The 18,630-nt window shown below is 44.3% G+C and overlaps 1 protein-coding gene across 1 annotated transcript in view; it reads right to left on the bottom strand.

Moving 5' to 3' along the window:
* The window catches only part of sspo (SCO-spondin), a 538,757-nt gene that overhangs the window by 90,517 nt on the left and 429,610 nt on the right, over positions 1–18,630 (bottom strand). The window contains exons 97-98 of the mRNA XM_060824077.1: positions 17,352–17,490; positions 10,533–10,732 (exon numbers count right to left, since the gene is read on the bottom strand). Coding sequence (XP_060680060.1) covers positions 10,533–10,732; positions 17,352–17,490 — 339 coding nt within the window. The remainder of the gene's footprint in view (positions 1–10,532; positions 10,733–17,351; positions 17,491–18,630) is intronic.

The raw sequence follows: 18,630 nt of genomic DNA, 5'->3' as shown, positions 1-18,630 counted from the left end.
TGGGATTGTATTATAAACCCACGAATAGTCAGAGGAAAATTGAGAAACAAACTTGTAAGGAGATCTCAGCTATCTGTAAGAATAATAGGGTGGTTATGGTAGGGGATTTTAACTTTCCAAACATCGACTGGGACTGTCATAGTGTTAAAGGTTTAGATGGAGAGGAATTTCTGAAGTGCGTACAAGACAATTTTCTGAGTCAGTATGTGGATGTACCTACTAGAGAAGTGTAAAACTTGACTTACTCTTGGGAAATAAGGCAGGGCAGGAGACTGAGGTGTCACTGGTGGAGCACTTTGGGGCCAGTGACCATAATTCTATTTGTTTTAAAATAGTGATGGAAAAGGATAGACCAGATCTAAAAGTTGAAGTTCTAAATTAGAGAAAGGCCAATTTTGACAGTATTAGGCAAGAACTTTCGAAAGCTGATTGGAGGCAGATGTTCACAGGTAAAGGGACAGCTGGAAATTGGGAAGCCTTCAGAAATGAGATAACAAGAATCCAGAGAAAATATATTCCTGTCAGGGTGAAAGGGAAGGCTGGTAGGTATAGGAATGCTGGATGACTAAAGAAATTGAGGGTTTGGTTAAGAAAAAGAAGGAAGCATATGTCAGGTATAGACAGGATAGATCGAGTGAATCCTTAGAAGAGTATAAAGAAAGTAGGAGTATACTTAAGAGAGAAACCAAGAGGGCAAAAAGGGGACTTGAGATAGCTTTGGCAAATAGAATTAAGGAGAATCCAAAGGGTTTTTACAAATACATTAAGGACAAAAGGGTAACTAGGGAGAGAATAGGACCCCTTGAAGATCAGCAAGGCGGTCTTTGTGTGGAGCCACAGAAAATGGGGGAGATACTAAATGAATATTTTGCACCAGTATTTACTATGGAAAAGGATATGGAAGATATAGACTGTAGGGAAATAGATGGTGACATCTTGCAAAATGTCCAGATCACAGAGCAGGAAGTGCTGGATGTCTTGAAATGGGTAAAAGTGGATAAATCCCCAGGACCTGATCAGGTGTACCTGAGAACTCTGTGGGAAGCTAGAGAAGTGATTGCTGGGCCTCTTGCTGAGACATTTGTATCATCGATAGTCACAGGTGAGGTGTCGGAAGACTGGAGGTTGGCAAACGTGGTGCCACTGTTTAAGAATAGTGAACATAAGAGGTACACTTAGTAAGTTTGCAGATGACACCAAAATTGGAGGTGTAGTGGACAGCGAAGAGGGTTACCTCAGATTACAACAGGATCTGGACCAGATGGGCCAATGGGCTGAGAAGTGGCAGATGGAGTTTGATTCAGATAAATGCGAGGTGCTGCATTTTGGGAAAGCAAATCTTAGCAGGACTTATACACTTAATGGTAAGGTCCTAGGGAGTGTTGCTGAACAAAGAGACCTTGGAGTGCAGGTTCATAGCTCCTTGAAAGTGGAGTCGCAGGTAGATAGGATAGTGAAGGTGGCGTTTGGTATGCTTTCCTTTATTGGTCAGAGTATTGAGTACAGGAGTTGGGACGTCCAATGTGGCTATACAGGACATTGGTTAGGCTACTGTTGGAATATTGCAAGCAATTCTGGTCTCCTTCCTATCAGAAAGATGTTGTGAAACTTGAAAGGGTTCAGAAAAGATTTGCCAGGGTTGGAGGATCTGAGCTACAGGGAGAGGCTGAACAGGCTGGGGCTGTTCTCCTTGGTGCATTGGAGGCTGAGGGGTGACGTTTTAGAGGTTTACAAAATTATGAGGGGCATGGATAGGATAAATAGACAAAGTCTTTTCCCTGGGGTCGGGGAGTTCAGAACTAGAGGGCATAGGTTTAGAGTGAGAGGGGAAAGATATAAAAAAGACCTGAGGGGCAACATTTTCACGCAGAGGGTGGTACTTGTATGGAATGAGCTGCCAGAGGATGTGGTGGAGGCTGGTACAATTGCAACATTTAAGAGGCATTTGGATGGGTATATGAATAGGAAGGGTTTGGGGGGATATGGGCTGGGTGCTGGCAGGTGGGACTAGGTTGGGCTGGGATATCTGGTCGGCATGGACGGGTTGGACTGAAAGGTCTGATTCCATACTGTACATCTCTATCACTCTAAGATGCTAACTTGCGGAGCATTTCAGGGAACATCTCTGGGACATAGGCACCACACTGCCCTGTGGCTGACCACTTCAACTCCCCATCCCACTCCACCAAGGATATACTAGTTCTGGGCTGCCTCCACCTCCAACTCCTTGCTACCAGACACCCAGAAGAAGAATGCCTCATCTTCTGTCTTCTGACTCTCCAACCACATAGCATCAAACTCGATTTCATCTGTTTCCAAATTCCCCTGCCCCCCCACCTCATCCCAGATCCAACCCTCTAACTCGGCACCTCCCTCTTGACTTGTCCAGCATATCCATCTTCATTCCCACATATCCGCTCCAACCTCCCCACTGACCTATCACAATCACCCTCCATCTGCATCTACCTCCCCCCAGCCTCATCCCCGCCCTCCTAATTATCTCTCAGCCACCTTCCCCACCATCCCCCCTGCACCTTGCCCAACATTCCTAATGAAGGGCTTATGCCCGAAACATTGACTATCCTGCTCTTCAGATGCTGCCTGACCTACTGTACTTTTCCAGTGCCACACGTTTCAACTCTTTGCACTTCAGACTCTGGATTTTCTCCCCATTTATAAAATAGTCGATGTCTCTATTCTTCTTACCAAAGTGCATGACCTCACGCTTTCCCACTTTTCTCTCTGCCACATCTTTGTCCTAACCTGTCCAAATCTTTCTGCAGCCTCCCCGCCTCCTCAATGCTACCTATCTTTGTCGGTCAGTTCCTTCTTTGAGATTGTTAATGTACAAAGTGAGAAGTTGTGGTCCCAGTACTGAGCCTTGCAGAACACCACTGTTCACCGGCTGTGATCCTGAGAAGGACTCTTTTATCCCCACTCTCTGCTCTCTGTCGGACAGCCAGGTGTCTGTCCATGCTAGCACCTTGTCCCTAACGCCATGGGCCATTATCTTACCCAGCAGCCTCCTGTGCGGCAACTTGTCAAAGACCTTCTTGAAGTCCAGATAGATCACATCCATTGGCTCTCCTTGGTCTATTCTGCTCATTAATTCATCAAAGAACTCCAGCAGATTTGTCAGTGTGAGAAACAAAGCTCACTGTTCAATAATTTCAGTCCGAGTCAAATTCTGAAGCAGTCTTTATTCATATGTCCTGCGAGCAGTCTTTATTTATACTGTCCTGCAAGCAGTCTTTATTCATACTGTCCTGCGAGCCGGGTGACCATAAATAGGCACCCAATCAGGAGGTTAGATTACAATTTATACAGTTCTATTGAGTCTCTCGGTACTCCTCCTTTTACTTCATATCTGAGAGTTGCATTGCTCTGTGCAGTTGCTAATCTAATCGGCTTACCCCATCTGTCTGGCTCGTTGTGTGTGTGCAACCCTCCTCCCCCCCTTGATAGCTGGGTCTTATTACTTTTGCTGATGCAACACTGGGTCTTATTTGATTACCTTGTTTATACTAACTCCCTATGTGTGTGACAATTGCAACTGTCATCTCAATACATCTTTCTACCAGTCGACCACCTCGCTTTTCGGTTATTTATTTCTTGGTATATACTCTCATGATTCTGCCTTGCGATTTTTGCAGAAGCAAGATACAGTTATTTGTAACTGCTTGTGCAAGCATATCTAGCTCAACATACAACACCCCCCCCCCCCCCCACCCCCCACTCCTCCCCTCCAGAAAGAAACAACAACCTTCGCAAGGACCTCTCACACCAGGCATGACCTCCCCTCGATGGAACAATGCTGACTTTGCCCTATTTTACCAAACACTTCCAAGTATTCAGAAATCTCAACCTTCACAATGAATTCCAGGATCTTACCCACAATCGAGGTTAGGCTAATTGATCTGTAATTTTTTGTCTTTTGCATTACTCTCATTTTAAGTAGGGGTGTAACGTTAGCGATTTTCCAGCCCTCTGGGACCCTCCCTGACTCTAGTGATTCCTGAAAGATCACCACTAATACCTCCACTATCTCTTCAGCTACCTCACTTAGAACTCTGGCATCTTCCCCTCGGTGATGGCCACTATGTTCAGCTCTGGTCCTTCATTCTCTTGAATGTTTGGGATATTACTTGTGTCTTTCACCATGAAGACTGATGCAAAGTAACTATTCAATTCCTCAACCATTTCCTTGTTCCCCACTACTACCTCTCCATCATCATTTAATAGTTGAGCATATGGAGAACAGTGACAGTATTAGAAAAGTCAGCATGGATTTACGAAAGGGAAATCGTGCTTTGCAAATCTGGAATTATTCAGGGATGTGAGTACAGAAGTTGATCAGAGGGAGCCAGTAGGGACAGTTTTAAAAAGAAAGACATTCATTTCAAATGAGGATGAGATTTCTTTTCCTCTCTATTTACAAGTGCAATGAGTGAAAATCATTGAACCATTTCTAAGGCTGAGGTTAGATTCATCACAAACAAGGAAATGAAAGGTCACAATTCTGCCAAGTTTTGTGTCACCTACTATTTGGAATTTTTTTCCCCTCCACGCCAGGATTCTTCTCAACTCCGGTGAATGCAATCCTAAACAATCCAGTCTCTCTTTGTATGTCAGTTTCACCATCCCAGGAATCAGTCTGGTTAATGTATGCTACACTCTCTCAATAAACAAAACATTTGATATGTGGGAGGCTTTCAAAGATCGTTTGAAGAGAGTGCAGGATAGGCAAGTCCCGTTAAAAGGAGAAAGTGAGGACTGCAGATGCTGGAGATCAGAGCTGAACATGTGTTGCTGGAAAAGCACAGCAGGTCAGGCAGAATCCAAGGAGCAGGAGAATCGACGTTTTGAGCATGAGCCCTTCTTCAGGAATCGGATGCCTTTCTTCATGTCCCGTTAAAAACAAGGGATAGGAAAGGCAAGATTTGTGAACCGTGGATGACAGGTGAAATCGTGCGATTAGCCAAGAAAAAATAGAAGCATCCATAAGGTCCAGGCAGATCAGAACAGAACGGGCCCTGGTGGAATATAGGGAGAGTAGGACTAATCTTAAACAAGGAATCAAGTGGGCTAAAAGGGGTCATGAAATAACTTTAGTGAGCAGAATTAAGGAGTATCCTTTTAATCTTATATAAAAAGCAAGAGGCTAACCAGAGAAAGGGTTGGTCCACTAAAGGATAAGGAAGGGAGGTTGTGTGTTGAACTTGAGAAAATGGGTAAGATTCTCAATGATTACTTTGCATCAGTGCTCACTGAGGAACGGGAGGTGATGAATGCTGAGATTAGAGATAGAAGTTTGTTTACTCTGGATCACGTTGACATAAGGAGGGAAACTTTTTGTGTTGGGTGGACTAAAAGATATTAAGATGGACAAATCCTCAGGACCAGATGGGATCTATCCCAGGTTGCTGAGGGAGGTGAGAGAGGAAATTGCTGGTGCTATGACAGATATCTTTTTAGTATCCTTAAACACAGGTGAGGTGCCGGAGGACTGGAGGGTTGCTCATGATGTCCCCCTGCACAAGAAGGGTAGTAAGGATATTCTATGTAACTACATACCAGTGAGCATGACGTCAGTGGTGGGAAAGTTGCTGGAGAAGATACTGAGGGATAAAATCTATTTATATTTAAAAAAGAATGGGCTTATCAGTGATAGGGTAGATTATGCCTAATAAACGTAATAGAGTTCTTTGAGGAAGTGACCAAGTTAATAGATGAAGGAAGGGCTGTAGGTGTCATATACATGGACTTTAGTAAGGCACTTGATAAGGTTCCCCATGGGAAACTAAATGAGAGAGTGAAGTCACACGTTGTGCAGGGTGTTCTAGCTAGGTGGATAAAGAACTGCTTGAGCAACAGGAGACAGAGAGTAGTAGTTGAAGGGAGTTTCTCGAAATGGAGAAAGGTGACCAGTGGTGTTCCACAGGGGTCAGTGTTGGGGCCACTGTTGTTTGTGATATACATAAACGATCTGGAAGAGGGCACTGTTGGTATGATCAGCAAGTTTGCAGATGACACAAAGATTGGTGGAGTGGCAGAAAGCATAAGGGACTGTCAGAGAATACAATAGGATATAGATAGACTGGAGAGTTTGTCGGAAAAGTGGCAGATGGAGTTCAATCCAGACAAATGTGAGGTGATGCATTTTCGTAAGTCTAATTCTTGAGTGAACTACACTGTAAACAGAAGAGCCTTGGGAAAAGCTGATGAGCAGAGAGATCTGGGAGTTCAGGTCCATTGTACCCTGAAGGTGGCTGCACAGGTGGATAGAGTGGTCAAGAGGTAGCTGGTATACTTGCCTTCATCAGACAGGGTACTGAGTATAAGAGCTGGCAGACTTTGGTTTGGCTGCATTTAGAATACTGTGTACAGTTCTGGTTGCCACATTACCAAAAGGATGTGGACGCTTTGGAGAGGGTGCAGAGAAGGATTAAGGGGACATTGCCTGGTTTGGAAGGTGCTTGCTATGAAGAGAGGTTGAGTAGGTTAGGATTGTTTTCATTAGAAAAAAGGAGATTGAGGGGGGACTTGATTGAGGTTTACAAAATCATGACGGGTATAGAAAGGGTAGAGAGAGGTAAGCTTTTTCCCAGGGTGAGGGATTCAATAACAAGAGGTCACGTGTTCAGGTGAAAAATTGAAGGGGGATGTACATGCTGAAAATGTGTTGCTGGAAAAGTGCAGCAGGTCAGGCAGCATCCAAGGAGCAGGAGAATCGACGTTTCAGTCATAAGCCCTTCTTCAGGAATCATGCCTGAAACGTCGATTCTCCTGCTCCTTGGATGCTGCCTGACCTGCTGCGCTTTTCCAGCAACACATTTTCAGCTCTGATCTCCAGCATCTGCAGTCCTCACTTTCTCCTCGGGGGATGTACATGGCAAGTACTTTACACAGAGGGTGTCTGGAATGCGTTGCCAGCAGAGATATTAGAGGCAGGCATGGTAGATTCATTTAAGGTGCACCTGGACAGATGCATGAGTAGGCGGGGAGCAGAGAAATACAGATCCTTAGGAATTGGCCGACAGATTTAAACAGTATATTTGGATCAGCTCAGGTTTGGAGGGCCGAATGGTCTGTTCCTGAGCTGTAAATTTTCTTTGTTCTTTGTTCTTTATCCTTGACAGATAAAGGAGATCAGAACTGCACACAATATCCCAGGTGTGGTCTCACCTAGACCCTGCATAATTGCATCTCTGCTCCCCTATTTGAAGATGAAGGCCAATACATCATTTGTCTCCTTCACTGCCTGGTGCACCCTCAGAGACTGGTGTACAAGGACACCCAGGTATTGCAATACCTCTCCCTTTCTTAGTCTACACCATTCAGATAATAATCTGTTTTCCTGTTTCGTTATCAAAGTGGATGACCTCACATTTATCTACATTACACTTCTTCTGCCATGCATTCCCACCACTCCCCCATCAACTTTGGCCAAATCACACTGAAACAGCTCTGCATTTTTATTGCAGCTCACCCACCCACTCAGCTTTGTGTTATCTGCAAATTTGGAGATAACACATTGAGTTTCCTCATCTAAATGGTTACTATATACTGTGAATAGCTGGAATCCTAGCGCTGATCCCTGTGGTACGCTACTAGTCACTTTCTGCCATAGGAAAAAGACCTGTTTATTCCTACTCTTTGTCTCCTGTCTGCCAACAAGATTTCTATTCATCTCAAAACACTATCCCCCAATCCTTTGTGCTTTAACTTCAATCGTTTATGAGGGTCTTTGTTGAAAGCTTTCTGAATGTCCAAATAAACCATACACACACTCGCTCCCCTGATCACCTCTGCTAGTCACATCCCTGAAGAATTCCAGAATATTTGTTAAGTATGATTTCTGTTATGATTTCACATGGTGGGCTTCTGGAGAAAATGCAGAGGCATGGGATTGAGGGTGATTTAGCAGCTTGGATTAGAAACTGACTTTCTGTAAGAAGGCAGCGAATGATGGTTAATGGAAAATATTCAGCTTGGAGTCTGGTTACTAGTGATGTGCCACAAGGATCTGTTTCAGGATCACTGCTGTTTGTCATTTTTATAAATGACTTGGATGCAGACAAAGTTAGTGGGTTAGTAAATTTACAGATGGCACTAAAGTCTGAGGAGAAGTGAACAGTGTGGAAGAATGTTGCAGGTTGCAGGGGGACTTGGATAAACTGCAGAATTGGGCTGAGAGGTGACAAATGGAGTTCAATGCAGATAAATGTGAGGTGATGCACTTTGGGAAGAATAGCAGGAAGACAGAATACTAGGTCAATGGAAAGATTCTTGGTAGTGTGGATGTGCAGAGGGATCTTGGAGTCCATGTATATAGATCCCTGAAAGTTGCCATCCAGGTGGATAGTGCTGTTAAGAAGGTATACGGTGTGTTAGGTTTCATTGGTAGAGGGATTGAGTTCCGGAGCCGCAATATCATGCTGCAACTATACAAAACGCTTGTGCGGCCACACTTGGAATATTGTGTTTTATTGGCTTACTATCTCTTTGTTCCCCATTTTAACTTCCCTTGTTTCTGACTGAGAGGGACCTATGTCTGTCTTCACCATTTTTTCTCTTCACCTACCGACACAAGTTATTACAGTCAGTTTTGATGTTTTTGCAAGTTGTTTCTTGTACTCCAAACCCCCTTCCCCACCCTCTTGCCTGCCTGTTCTCATCAATCATCTATACCCCCTTCCCCACCCTCGTTCCTGCCTGTCCTCATCAATCATCTATACCCCCTTCCCCACCCTCTTACCCGCCTGTCCTCATCAATCATCTATGCCCCCTTCCCCACCCTCTTGCCCGCCTGTCCTCATCAATCATCTATACCCCCTGCCCCCACCCCTTCGCCCACCTGTCCCCCATTAATTCCATCAGTCATCTATACCCGCCCTTCCCCACCTTCTGTAATTTAAACTATGGCCAATCCTCAGGTCTGCAGCATTTTTGGGGAGCTAACTTATATTGCCCCTTCCATGGATCTAATACTGTCTCTAATCTTATCTAATGTTATTTCCTCATTAGCCATGGTCGGTCCACCTTTCCTGTTTTGTTTTTTTGCCAATCAAGAATGAGCAATGTTGCAGTTCACCAATGTGTGTTTTAAACGTTTACCGTCGCCTTTCCACTATGATTTCTTTAAGTAACACTCCCCAATCTATCAGAGCCAACTCATTCATTGTATCATTGCAACTTCCTTTATTTAGATTTAAAATCCTAGTCTCGGAACCAACTACATCTCTCTCCAGGAGAAAGTGAGGTCTGCAGATGCTGGAGTATCAGAGCTGAAAATGTGTTGCTGGAAAAACGCAGCAGGTCAGGCAGCATCCAAGGAACAGGAAATTCGATGTTTCGGGCATAAGCCCTTCGTCAGGAATGAGGAAAGTGTGTCCAGCAGGCTAACATTTCTCATTCTTGATGAAGGGCTTATGCCCGAAACGTCGAATTACAGCTCTCTCCATAAAAGCAAATTACTGCGGATGCTGGAATCTGAAACCAAAAAGGAGAAAATGCTGGAAAATCTCAGCAGGTCTGGCAGCATCTGTAAGGAGAGAAAAGAGCTGACATTTCGAATTTTAATGACCCTTTGTCAAAGACCCTCAGTTAGACTCGAAACGTCAGCTCTTTTCTCTCCTTACAGATGCTGTCAGACCTGCTGAGATTTTCCAGCATTTTCTCTTTCTTGGCTACATCTCTCTCCACCTTGATGAAGAATTCTATCCTAGTATGGTTACTCATCCCAAGGGGCCTTACACGCTAGGTCGCCAATAATTCCTTTCTCATTACACAGTATCTAATCGAGGATGAAGTAAAAAATAACAGAACAGGGCGGTAGTGGTATACTGGAGAGCATAGCTGCCTTCTAAGCAGTTGACCTGGGTTCGATTCCCAGCCATCGCAGGGTTTTGGTTTCTAAACTGTCCTTTAATGGAAAGGCACTGGGATAACATGAGAACATTAATGCTTCATTCTGTGGGGAAACAGATCTATGGGCGACACGGTGGCACAGTGTTTAGCACTGCTGCCTTACAGCGCCACGGACCTGGGTTCGATTCTTGCCTCAGGCGACTGTCTGTGTGGAGTTTGCACATTCTCCCTATGTCTACATGGGTTTCCTCTGGGTGCTCCAGTCTCCTCCCACAATCCAAAGATGTGCAGGTCAGGTGAATTGGCCATGATAAATTGCCCATTGTGTTAGGTGCATTAGTCAGGGTAAATATAGGGTAGGGGAATGGTTCTGGGTGGGTTACTCTTCGGAGGGTCAGTGTGGACTTGTTGGGCCGAATGGCCCGTTTCCATGCTGTAGGGAATCTAATCTAGTCAAACACCAGGTTATAAGCCAACAGAATCACTAGCTTGCAATCTCAGGTGGCCTGTCTGCAGTTGGCTCCTAAACGTACTGGTCCAGAAAATTGTCTAGTTCACACTCCAGGAATCCCTCCTCTACGGTATTTCTAATCTTTTTTTGTAACTGTTTCTTCTTATTTACTGTATCAAAACCCCTTCTTACTTTGATCTACTTTACCCACCTGAACAGGGCATCTGGTTGCACTCCTCTGTTTGCTTCATCTCTTCCTGGCAGGGTAGACTTTCCCCTGGCTCTCCACAGCTTCGACTGCGGCTCCGTTGCCCAGGTCCACAGCTGGTGGAACACTCACTCCACTTGGACCAGCTGCCCAGCTCCGTACACCGCAATTCACTGCAGTTAAATATCCCATTCACACACTTACTGCAAAACAAAGAAACCATTCTGTATAACAAAGTGGAAAGGTTTGAACCCAACAACTACATTCACACAGAGCTGGTCAGGATTCCATAGGTGCTCAAAGGATGTTTCATGTGAATATAAGAAACGGGAGCAGAGTAGCATTTCTGCTCCTCGAGACTCTCCACCAGTCTAGAAGATGGTGGCTGATCTGCACCAGGTTTCAACTCAACTTTAGTGTCAGCTCTGTATAGTCCTAAACTCTCCAATTTTTCAAAACTCTATCTACATCCTATTTAAACACTGTCAGTGACCTATTCTCCACAACTCTCTGCGACAAAGAATTCCATACATTCACTCTCCACTGGGAGAAGGAATTCCTTCACATCTCAGTGTTAAATGAGATCTATCCGTTCCTCCCATTTTAATGAATGGGATAGTGTTAATGGTCATAGAGTCATAGGGTCCGACAGCACAGAGACAGGCCCTTTGGTGCAAACTGGTCCATACTGACCAAAATGTCCATCCACACTAACCCCATTTCCCTGCACTTGGCCCATATCCTTCTTAATTTTTCATATCCTTGTATTTGTCCAAATGCCTTTTAAATGTTGTTAATGTACTACTTCTGCTAGCAGCTCATTCCATATACGCACCACCCTCTGTGTAAAAAGGTTACCCCTCTGGTTCCCTTTCATTCTTTCCCTTCTGATCTTAAACCGATGCCCTCTAGTCTGCCTTCTGTCAGCCAGCCAATTCTGGATTCAGAATTGATCGGCTGACAGAAGTCAGAGAGTGGTTGTGGATGGAAAGTATTCTGCCTGGAGGACAGTGCTGAGTGGAGACCCATAGGGCTCGGTTCTTGGTCCTCTGCTCTTTGTAGTTTTTATAAATGACTTAGATGAGGAGGTTGAGGGGTGGGTTAGTAAATTTGCAGATGACACTAAGGTTGGAGGTGTCGTTGATAAGTATAGAGGGCTATTGCCGGCAACAGCACGACACATACATGATGCAGAGCTGGGCTGAGAAATGGCAGATGGAGTTCAACCTGGATAAATGTGAAGTCACATTTTGGAAGGTCGAACTCAAATACTGAATATAGGATTAAAGACAGGATTCTTGGCAGTGTGGAGGAACAGAGGGATCTGGGTGTGCAAGTACATAGATCCCTCAAAGTTGCCACCCAAGTGGATAGGGTTGTTAAGAAAGCATATGGTGTTTTGGCTTTCATTAACAGGGGGATTGGGTTTAAGAGCCGCGAGGTTTTGCTGCAGCTCTACAAGTCCCTGGTGAGACCACACTTGGAATATTGTGTCCAGTTCTGGTCGCCCTACAATAGGAAAGATACGGAGGCTTTGGAGAGGGTGCAAAGAAGGTTTACCAGGATGCTGCCTGGACTGGAGGGTTTGCCGTGTGAAGAAAGGTTGAACTAGCTCAGACTTTTCTCTCTGGAGAGAAGGAGGAAGAGAGGAGACCTGATCGAGGTGTACAAGATAATGAGAGGAATAGATAGAATTAATAATTAAAGACTTTTCTCCAGGGCAGGATTGACTGGTATGAGAAGTCATAGTTTGAAGATATTAAGAGGAAGGTATGAAGGGGATGTCAGAGGTAGGTTCTTTATGCAGAGAGTTGTGAATACATGGAATGTGTTGCCAGCTGTGGTGGTGGAAGCAGAGTCATTAGGGACATTTAAGCGACTGCTGGACATGCACATGAATAGCAGGGAGCTGAGGGATGCATAGGTTAAGTTACTATATTTTACATTAGGATTAAACCTCCGCACAGCATCACGGGCCAAAGGGCCTGTTCTGTGCTGTACTTTTCTATGTTCTATATTTTATGTTCTATGTAGGACATACATAGGACATAAACACTATATAGGACAAACACGTTCTATGTAGGACATAAACACTATATAGGACAAACAGGAAGACAGCTAACAATCCGCATACATGAACACCAACTAGCCACGAAACGACACGACCAGCTATCCCTAGTAGCCACACACTCAGACAACAAGCAACATGAATTCGACTGGGAAAACACTACTATCATAGGGCAAGCCAGACAGAGAACAGCCAGGGAATTCCTAGAGGCATGGCATTCATCCACAAATTCCATCAACAGACACATCAACCTGGACCCAATATACCAACCACTACAGCGGACAGCTGAAACTGACACCCGGACGCAGCAAGGACAGACCACTATAAATGCTGGAAGAAACATCAAAGAAGCGCTTCACAGGAGGCTCCACAGCACTGATGATGTCTCCTAGCCAGGGGACGAAACGTTTGCAACAAAAACTTCCAGCTCGGCGAACAGAACCACTACAACAAGCACCCGAGCTACAAATCTTCGCACAAACTTTGAATATGTTCTATGTAGTCCTCGCTTTCCCAACCTGAGAAAATGATTGAGTGCATTCACTCTATCCATGCCGCTCATGATTTTATAGACTTTGATAAGGTTTCCCCCTCAGTCTCCTACACACTAAAGGAAAGAGTTCTAGCTTGTCTAACCTCTCCCTAGACCATAGAGTCCAGGCAACATTCTTGTAAATTTATTCTGCACTCTTTCCAGTTTAATAACATCCTTCCTGTAGCAAAACTGAACACAGTACTCGAAATATGACCTCATCAACGTCCTGTATAACTGCAATATAACTTGCTAACTTCTATACTCCATGCCCTGACTGAAGAAGGCCAGTGTGCCAAAACTCTCCTTCACTGCCCTGTCTACCTGGGACTCCACCTTCAGAGAACTGTGCACCTGAACTCCAAGGTCACTCTGTCCCACTGCACTCCTTAAGGCCCTATCGTTCACCATGAACCTCCTAACTTGATTTGACTTTCCAAAATGTAAATATTAAACTCCATTTGCCATTTCTCAGCCCACTTCCCCAGCTGATCAAGATCCTGCTGCAATTACTGATTCCTTTCCTCACTTTCCATGGTACCATCTATTTTAGTGTCATCAGCAAACTTACTAACTATGCCTTATACATTCTTATCCAAATCATTGATATAGGTAATAATTAGTAATGGGGCCAGCACCTACCCCTGAGGCACTCCACTTCCACTATTACCCGCTGCTTCCTACAATCAGCCAGTTGTGTATCCAATTTGTCAGCTCCTGGATTCCATGTGATCTAACCTTCCAGAGCAGCCTATCATGTGGAACCTTATCAGAGGCCTTACTGAAGGTCATATAGACTACGTCTACCACCCTGCCCTTGTCAACTTCCTGGTCACTTCATCAAAGAACTCTAACGAATGTGTGAGACATTACCTCCACTCACAAAGCCACACTGACTACTCCTAATCAAATCCTGAATTTCCAAATGCATGTATATCTTTTCCCTCAAAATCTTCTCCCCACTGACATTAAGTTTATTGGTCTATAATTCCCACGTTTTTCTTTGCAATCCTTGTCAAATAAGGGCACAATATTTACTACCCTCTAGTCTTCTGGGAGTTACCCTCACCCGTGACTAACGTTTTTGCAAAAATATCAGCCAGGACCCCTGCAGTTTCTTCTCTACCCTCTTGTAGTGTTCTTGGATATATCCGGTCAGGACCAGGAGATTGATCCACCTTCAGACACTCAAATGCATCTAATTATTTTCTCTTCTGTGATATGGGCTGTCCCCAAGGTATCAGCACTAACTCCCCCAAGTTCCCAAGTCTTAATGTCTTTCTCCACGATAAACACAAAGGAGAAGTATTCATTGAGATCTTCACATATCACTAGTGCACAAACATGTCCACTTTGTCCTCGAGTGGACTTTTTCTCTCTCTAGTTATTCTTTTTCCTTCAATATATAGTATAATCTTAATTATCTGAACATCAGTTATCCGAATTTCGGATTAACTGAACAAGATCTTATGGTCCCGTAAAAATGAGGTTAGGCAACTCAGCATTCAGTTGTCAGTGAAGCAGCATTCTGGCGTGCATTGCTAGATAATGGCAGTACGTTCGATAGCTGGCACTCAAATTACTGCTTGTTTACGAACAGATCAGTTTTCTGAACAATCAGTTATCTAAACAAAATACTCCCTTCCCGTCTTGTTCGGATAATTGTTTTGTGCTTAAAGAACCTCTTGGAGTCCACCCTAATTTTCTCAGCCAAGGCTATCTCATGCCCCTTGTCACCCTCCTGATTTCCTTCATCAGTAAACTCTTGCATTCCCTGTATACTGCCAGGGATTCCCTTATTCCCAGCTGCCTGTACCTGAGCCACACCTTTTTTCTGTCAATGCCTCAATATCTCTTACTATCCAGGGTAGCCTATTCCTGCCAACCTTGCCCTTCACCCTCACAGGAACATGTGGATCTTGAACTCTAGCTATCTCACTTTCAAAGGTCCCTTCACATGCAAACAAACTACTTCAATCAAACTTTGCAAGCTCCTGTCTAATTCCAGCAAAATTCACCTTGCCCTAATTAAGAACATGAACATACGGACCAGTTTTGTCCCTCTCCATATCTATTTTAAAATTAATAGAACTATAGTCACTGGTCCCAAAGTCCTCCCCAACTGTCACCTCAGTCACCTGTCCTTTCCTTTTGCCCCTTCCTAGTAGGATCATCTATATACTGCTTGAGGAAACACTTCTGAATGCACTTAACAAATTCCACCTCATCTAGTCCTTTAATACTCTGGCAGTCCTAATCAATGTTAGGAAAGTTAAAATCCCCTACTATGATAACTCAAAAGGTCTTCCAGTCCTCAGTCCTTGGGCCAAAGAAGGACTGAAAAGTAATGCCAGGGCCCCTAATATTTCCTCCCAAGCTTCCTTCAACAGTTTGGGATATATCTCATCTGGGCCTGTAGATTTATCCACATTTTACCAGTTGCTAAACCCTCTAGTACTTCCCCTCTCTCTATATTAATTTCTTCCAATATTTCACAGTCCTCCACTGTCATGTCTATACTTGCATCTATTGTGAAGACTAATGCGAAGTATTATTGAGGACTATGGCCATGTCTTCAGATTTACGCACACATTCCTCTGTGGTGTCTTCCGGAGCCTAATCTTTTCCGAGCTATTCTTTGGCTGTTTCTATGTTTAAAATCTTCTCGGGTTTTCCTGCATCTCACCCACAAAACTTTTCTTATGCACTCCCCTTGCTTTCTAATTTCTCTTTTAGGTCATTCCTCCATCCACTATTTACACTCCTCTCGGGACTCTGCTATATTGAGCCTTCAGTTACTCTTTTCTTTCCTAATCCTAATCTTCATGTCCCTTGACCTCCAGTGGACACCATCCCACTCTTCATCTTTAGGGGAGTATATTTTCACTGTCTTGTCAAAGATAAAACAAAGAGCTGCAAATACTAGAGATCTGAAATTAAAACTGAATTCACTGGAGAAACTCAGCAGGTCTAGCAGCATCTGTGGAGAGAGATACAGAGTTTACATTTTGGGTATGATATACTCCCATGAGTCAGTGATTGGTAAGAAGATCAAGAGTCATGGGAAGAGGGCAACAGAATGGGGTTGAGAAACTTATCATCCATAATCAAATGGTGGAACAGATTTGATGGGCCAAATGGCCTAATTTGCTTCTGTAGCTTATAATCTTACAGTCTGTGACCTCAGCTCAGGCTCCTTGTATTGAAATATATCCCATTAGCTTTGTCAAACATTTCTTTGTTATCTGGCCATCTTTCCTGCACCTTTCAGATTCACTCATTCACGTTTCAATTCAAGAACAAAGAACACAAAGAACAAAGAAAATTACAGCACAGGAACAGGCCCTTCGGCCCTCCAAGCCTGTGCTGATCCAGATCCTCTGCCTAAACCTGTCGCCTATTTTGTTTCCCTCTGTTCCTGCCCATTCATGCGTCTGTCCAGATTCATCCTAAATGATGCTATCGTGCCCACCTCTACCACCTCCTCTGGTAATGCATTCCAGGCACCCACCACCCTCTGCATAGAGAACTTTCCATGCATATCTTCTTAATCTTTTCCCCTCTCACCATGAACTCATGACCCCTAGTAATTGAGTGCCCCACTCTGGGCAAAAAAGCTTCTGTGTGTACCTTTCATGGTTTTGTAGGCCTCAATCAGGACTCCCTCAACCTCTGTCTTTCTGATGGAAATAATCCTAGTCTATTCAACTTCTCTTCATAGCTAGTGCCCTCCATACCAGGCAACATCCTGGTGAACCTCCTCTGCACCCTCTCCAAAACATCCACGTCCTTTTGGTAATGTGGTGACCAGAACTGAACACAGTATTCTAAATGTGACTGAACCAAAGTCTTATACAACTGTAACATGACCTGCCAACTCTTGTACTCAATACCCCGTCCAATGAGGGAAAGCATGCCGTATGCCTTCTTGACCATTCTATCAAGCTGCTCCATCTAAGCTACTCTCCCACTGAATTATTTGGAACTTTGGATTTCATGCCCCCAGAAGATTGTAGGTTCTCAGCCGCTGCCTATTTAAGATAATGTTTGACAGTTTTTTTAGGCCAGGAGAATGTATGGAGTCAATGGGAAGGTGTGGTTGAGGTAAAGGATCAGTCATGATTGGTAGAATAGGCTGGATGGGCTGAATGGCCTATGCCTCATTTGCTTTCTTATGTTCTCATATTTAAGATATGAAGCTATACACTGAAGACAGCCCTACCAGTTGCCGCAGGGGGTTGAGATACTGTCTCCTGGTTGATATTCCATGGTGTGTTTTGAGCTGGGTGATCCACATCGACACTCTGACACAGGTACACACTGTGAATCCTGTAGCAAATGACCTCTGGGACACCGACAACCTGTAGGGAAACATCAAAGTTCAGTTTGACAGATCGGAGCTTAGCCAAGAGGAGGAGGGAAAAGCCCATCAAATATCGTCATTGAGGTTGTATTGTATATTGTTTCTTGTGAGTGTAGGTTTTTGCTGTTTGAGTTGTGGGTTTTCTATGAATCTAAACTTAATAATTAACTTTTAAGGTTTTTCTGTAGCTATGGGGATTTTGATTTTAGAACAATTTTTGAGGCCAGTCTTTGGAGTGAACAGGGTTTTTCAACCAACATTACAATTTTTGTTTATTTTAGATTATCTTGTGACCCAGTCAGGCAAATGATGGGGCCTTAATGGGGACTTAGCTCGAGATTCAGGCCTCCATTTTAACAGAGCAGAGAGAAGAAAAGGCTGCTGGGAAGTTTTTAAGTGGGTGAGATCTAAACCTGAGACCCCACACCGTAGGACTTCCCTCCCACCCACTTCCTCTGACCTTACTAAGAGTCTGTAAATTCGGTAAGTTTTCAGGATTTCTCATTTTATTTCATCTCTTCCTTGTTTAGTCCTGTGTGGGCTTTCAGATTAGCGGGATATGGCTATTAGGGCAGTTACATGTTCCTCCTGCAGAATGTGGCAGGTGAGAGACACTTCACATGTCTCTACGACTACATCTGCGGGAGCTGCATCCAACTCCAGCTCCTCGAAAACCGAGTTAGGGAACTGGAGCTGGAGCTGGATGAACTACGGATCATCCAGGAGGCTGAGGGGGGAATTGAGAGGATGTACAGGGAGGTGGTCACTCCCCAGACACAGGATAAAGACAGTTGGGTTACAGTCCGGGGGAGGAAAGGGAACCGACATTAGAGCAGGGATCCCCTGGGGCCGTTTCCCTCAGCAATAAGTATACCGTTTTGGATACTGCTGGTGGGGGTCAGCCAACCAGGGGAAAGCCATAGTTGTCAGGTCTCTGGCACTGAGACTCAGAAGTGAAGGGGGGTGCAAATAGAAAAGCGCTAGTGGCAGGGGATTCAGTAGTTAGACGGATTGACAGGAGATTTTGTGGTCAGGAATGGAACTCCTGGAAGGTGCCTCCCTGGTGCCAGGATCCGAGATGTCGCTGATCAGGTTTAGAGGGAGAGAGTGAGCAGCCAGAAACCGTGGTACGTATTGG

This window comes from Hemiscyllium ocellatum, chromosome 4, assembly GCF_020745735.1.
Source record: "Hemiscyllium ocellatum isolate sHemOce1 chromosome 4, sHemOce1.pat.X.cur, whole genome shotgun sequence".
NCBI lineage: Eukaryota > Metazoa > Chordata > Chondrichthyes > Orectolobiformes > Hemiscylliidae > Hemiscyllium > Hemiscyllium ocellatum.
Note: the sequence above shows the minus strand (reverse complement) of the source record. Positions and strands in the feature narration are given on the sequence as shown.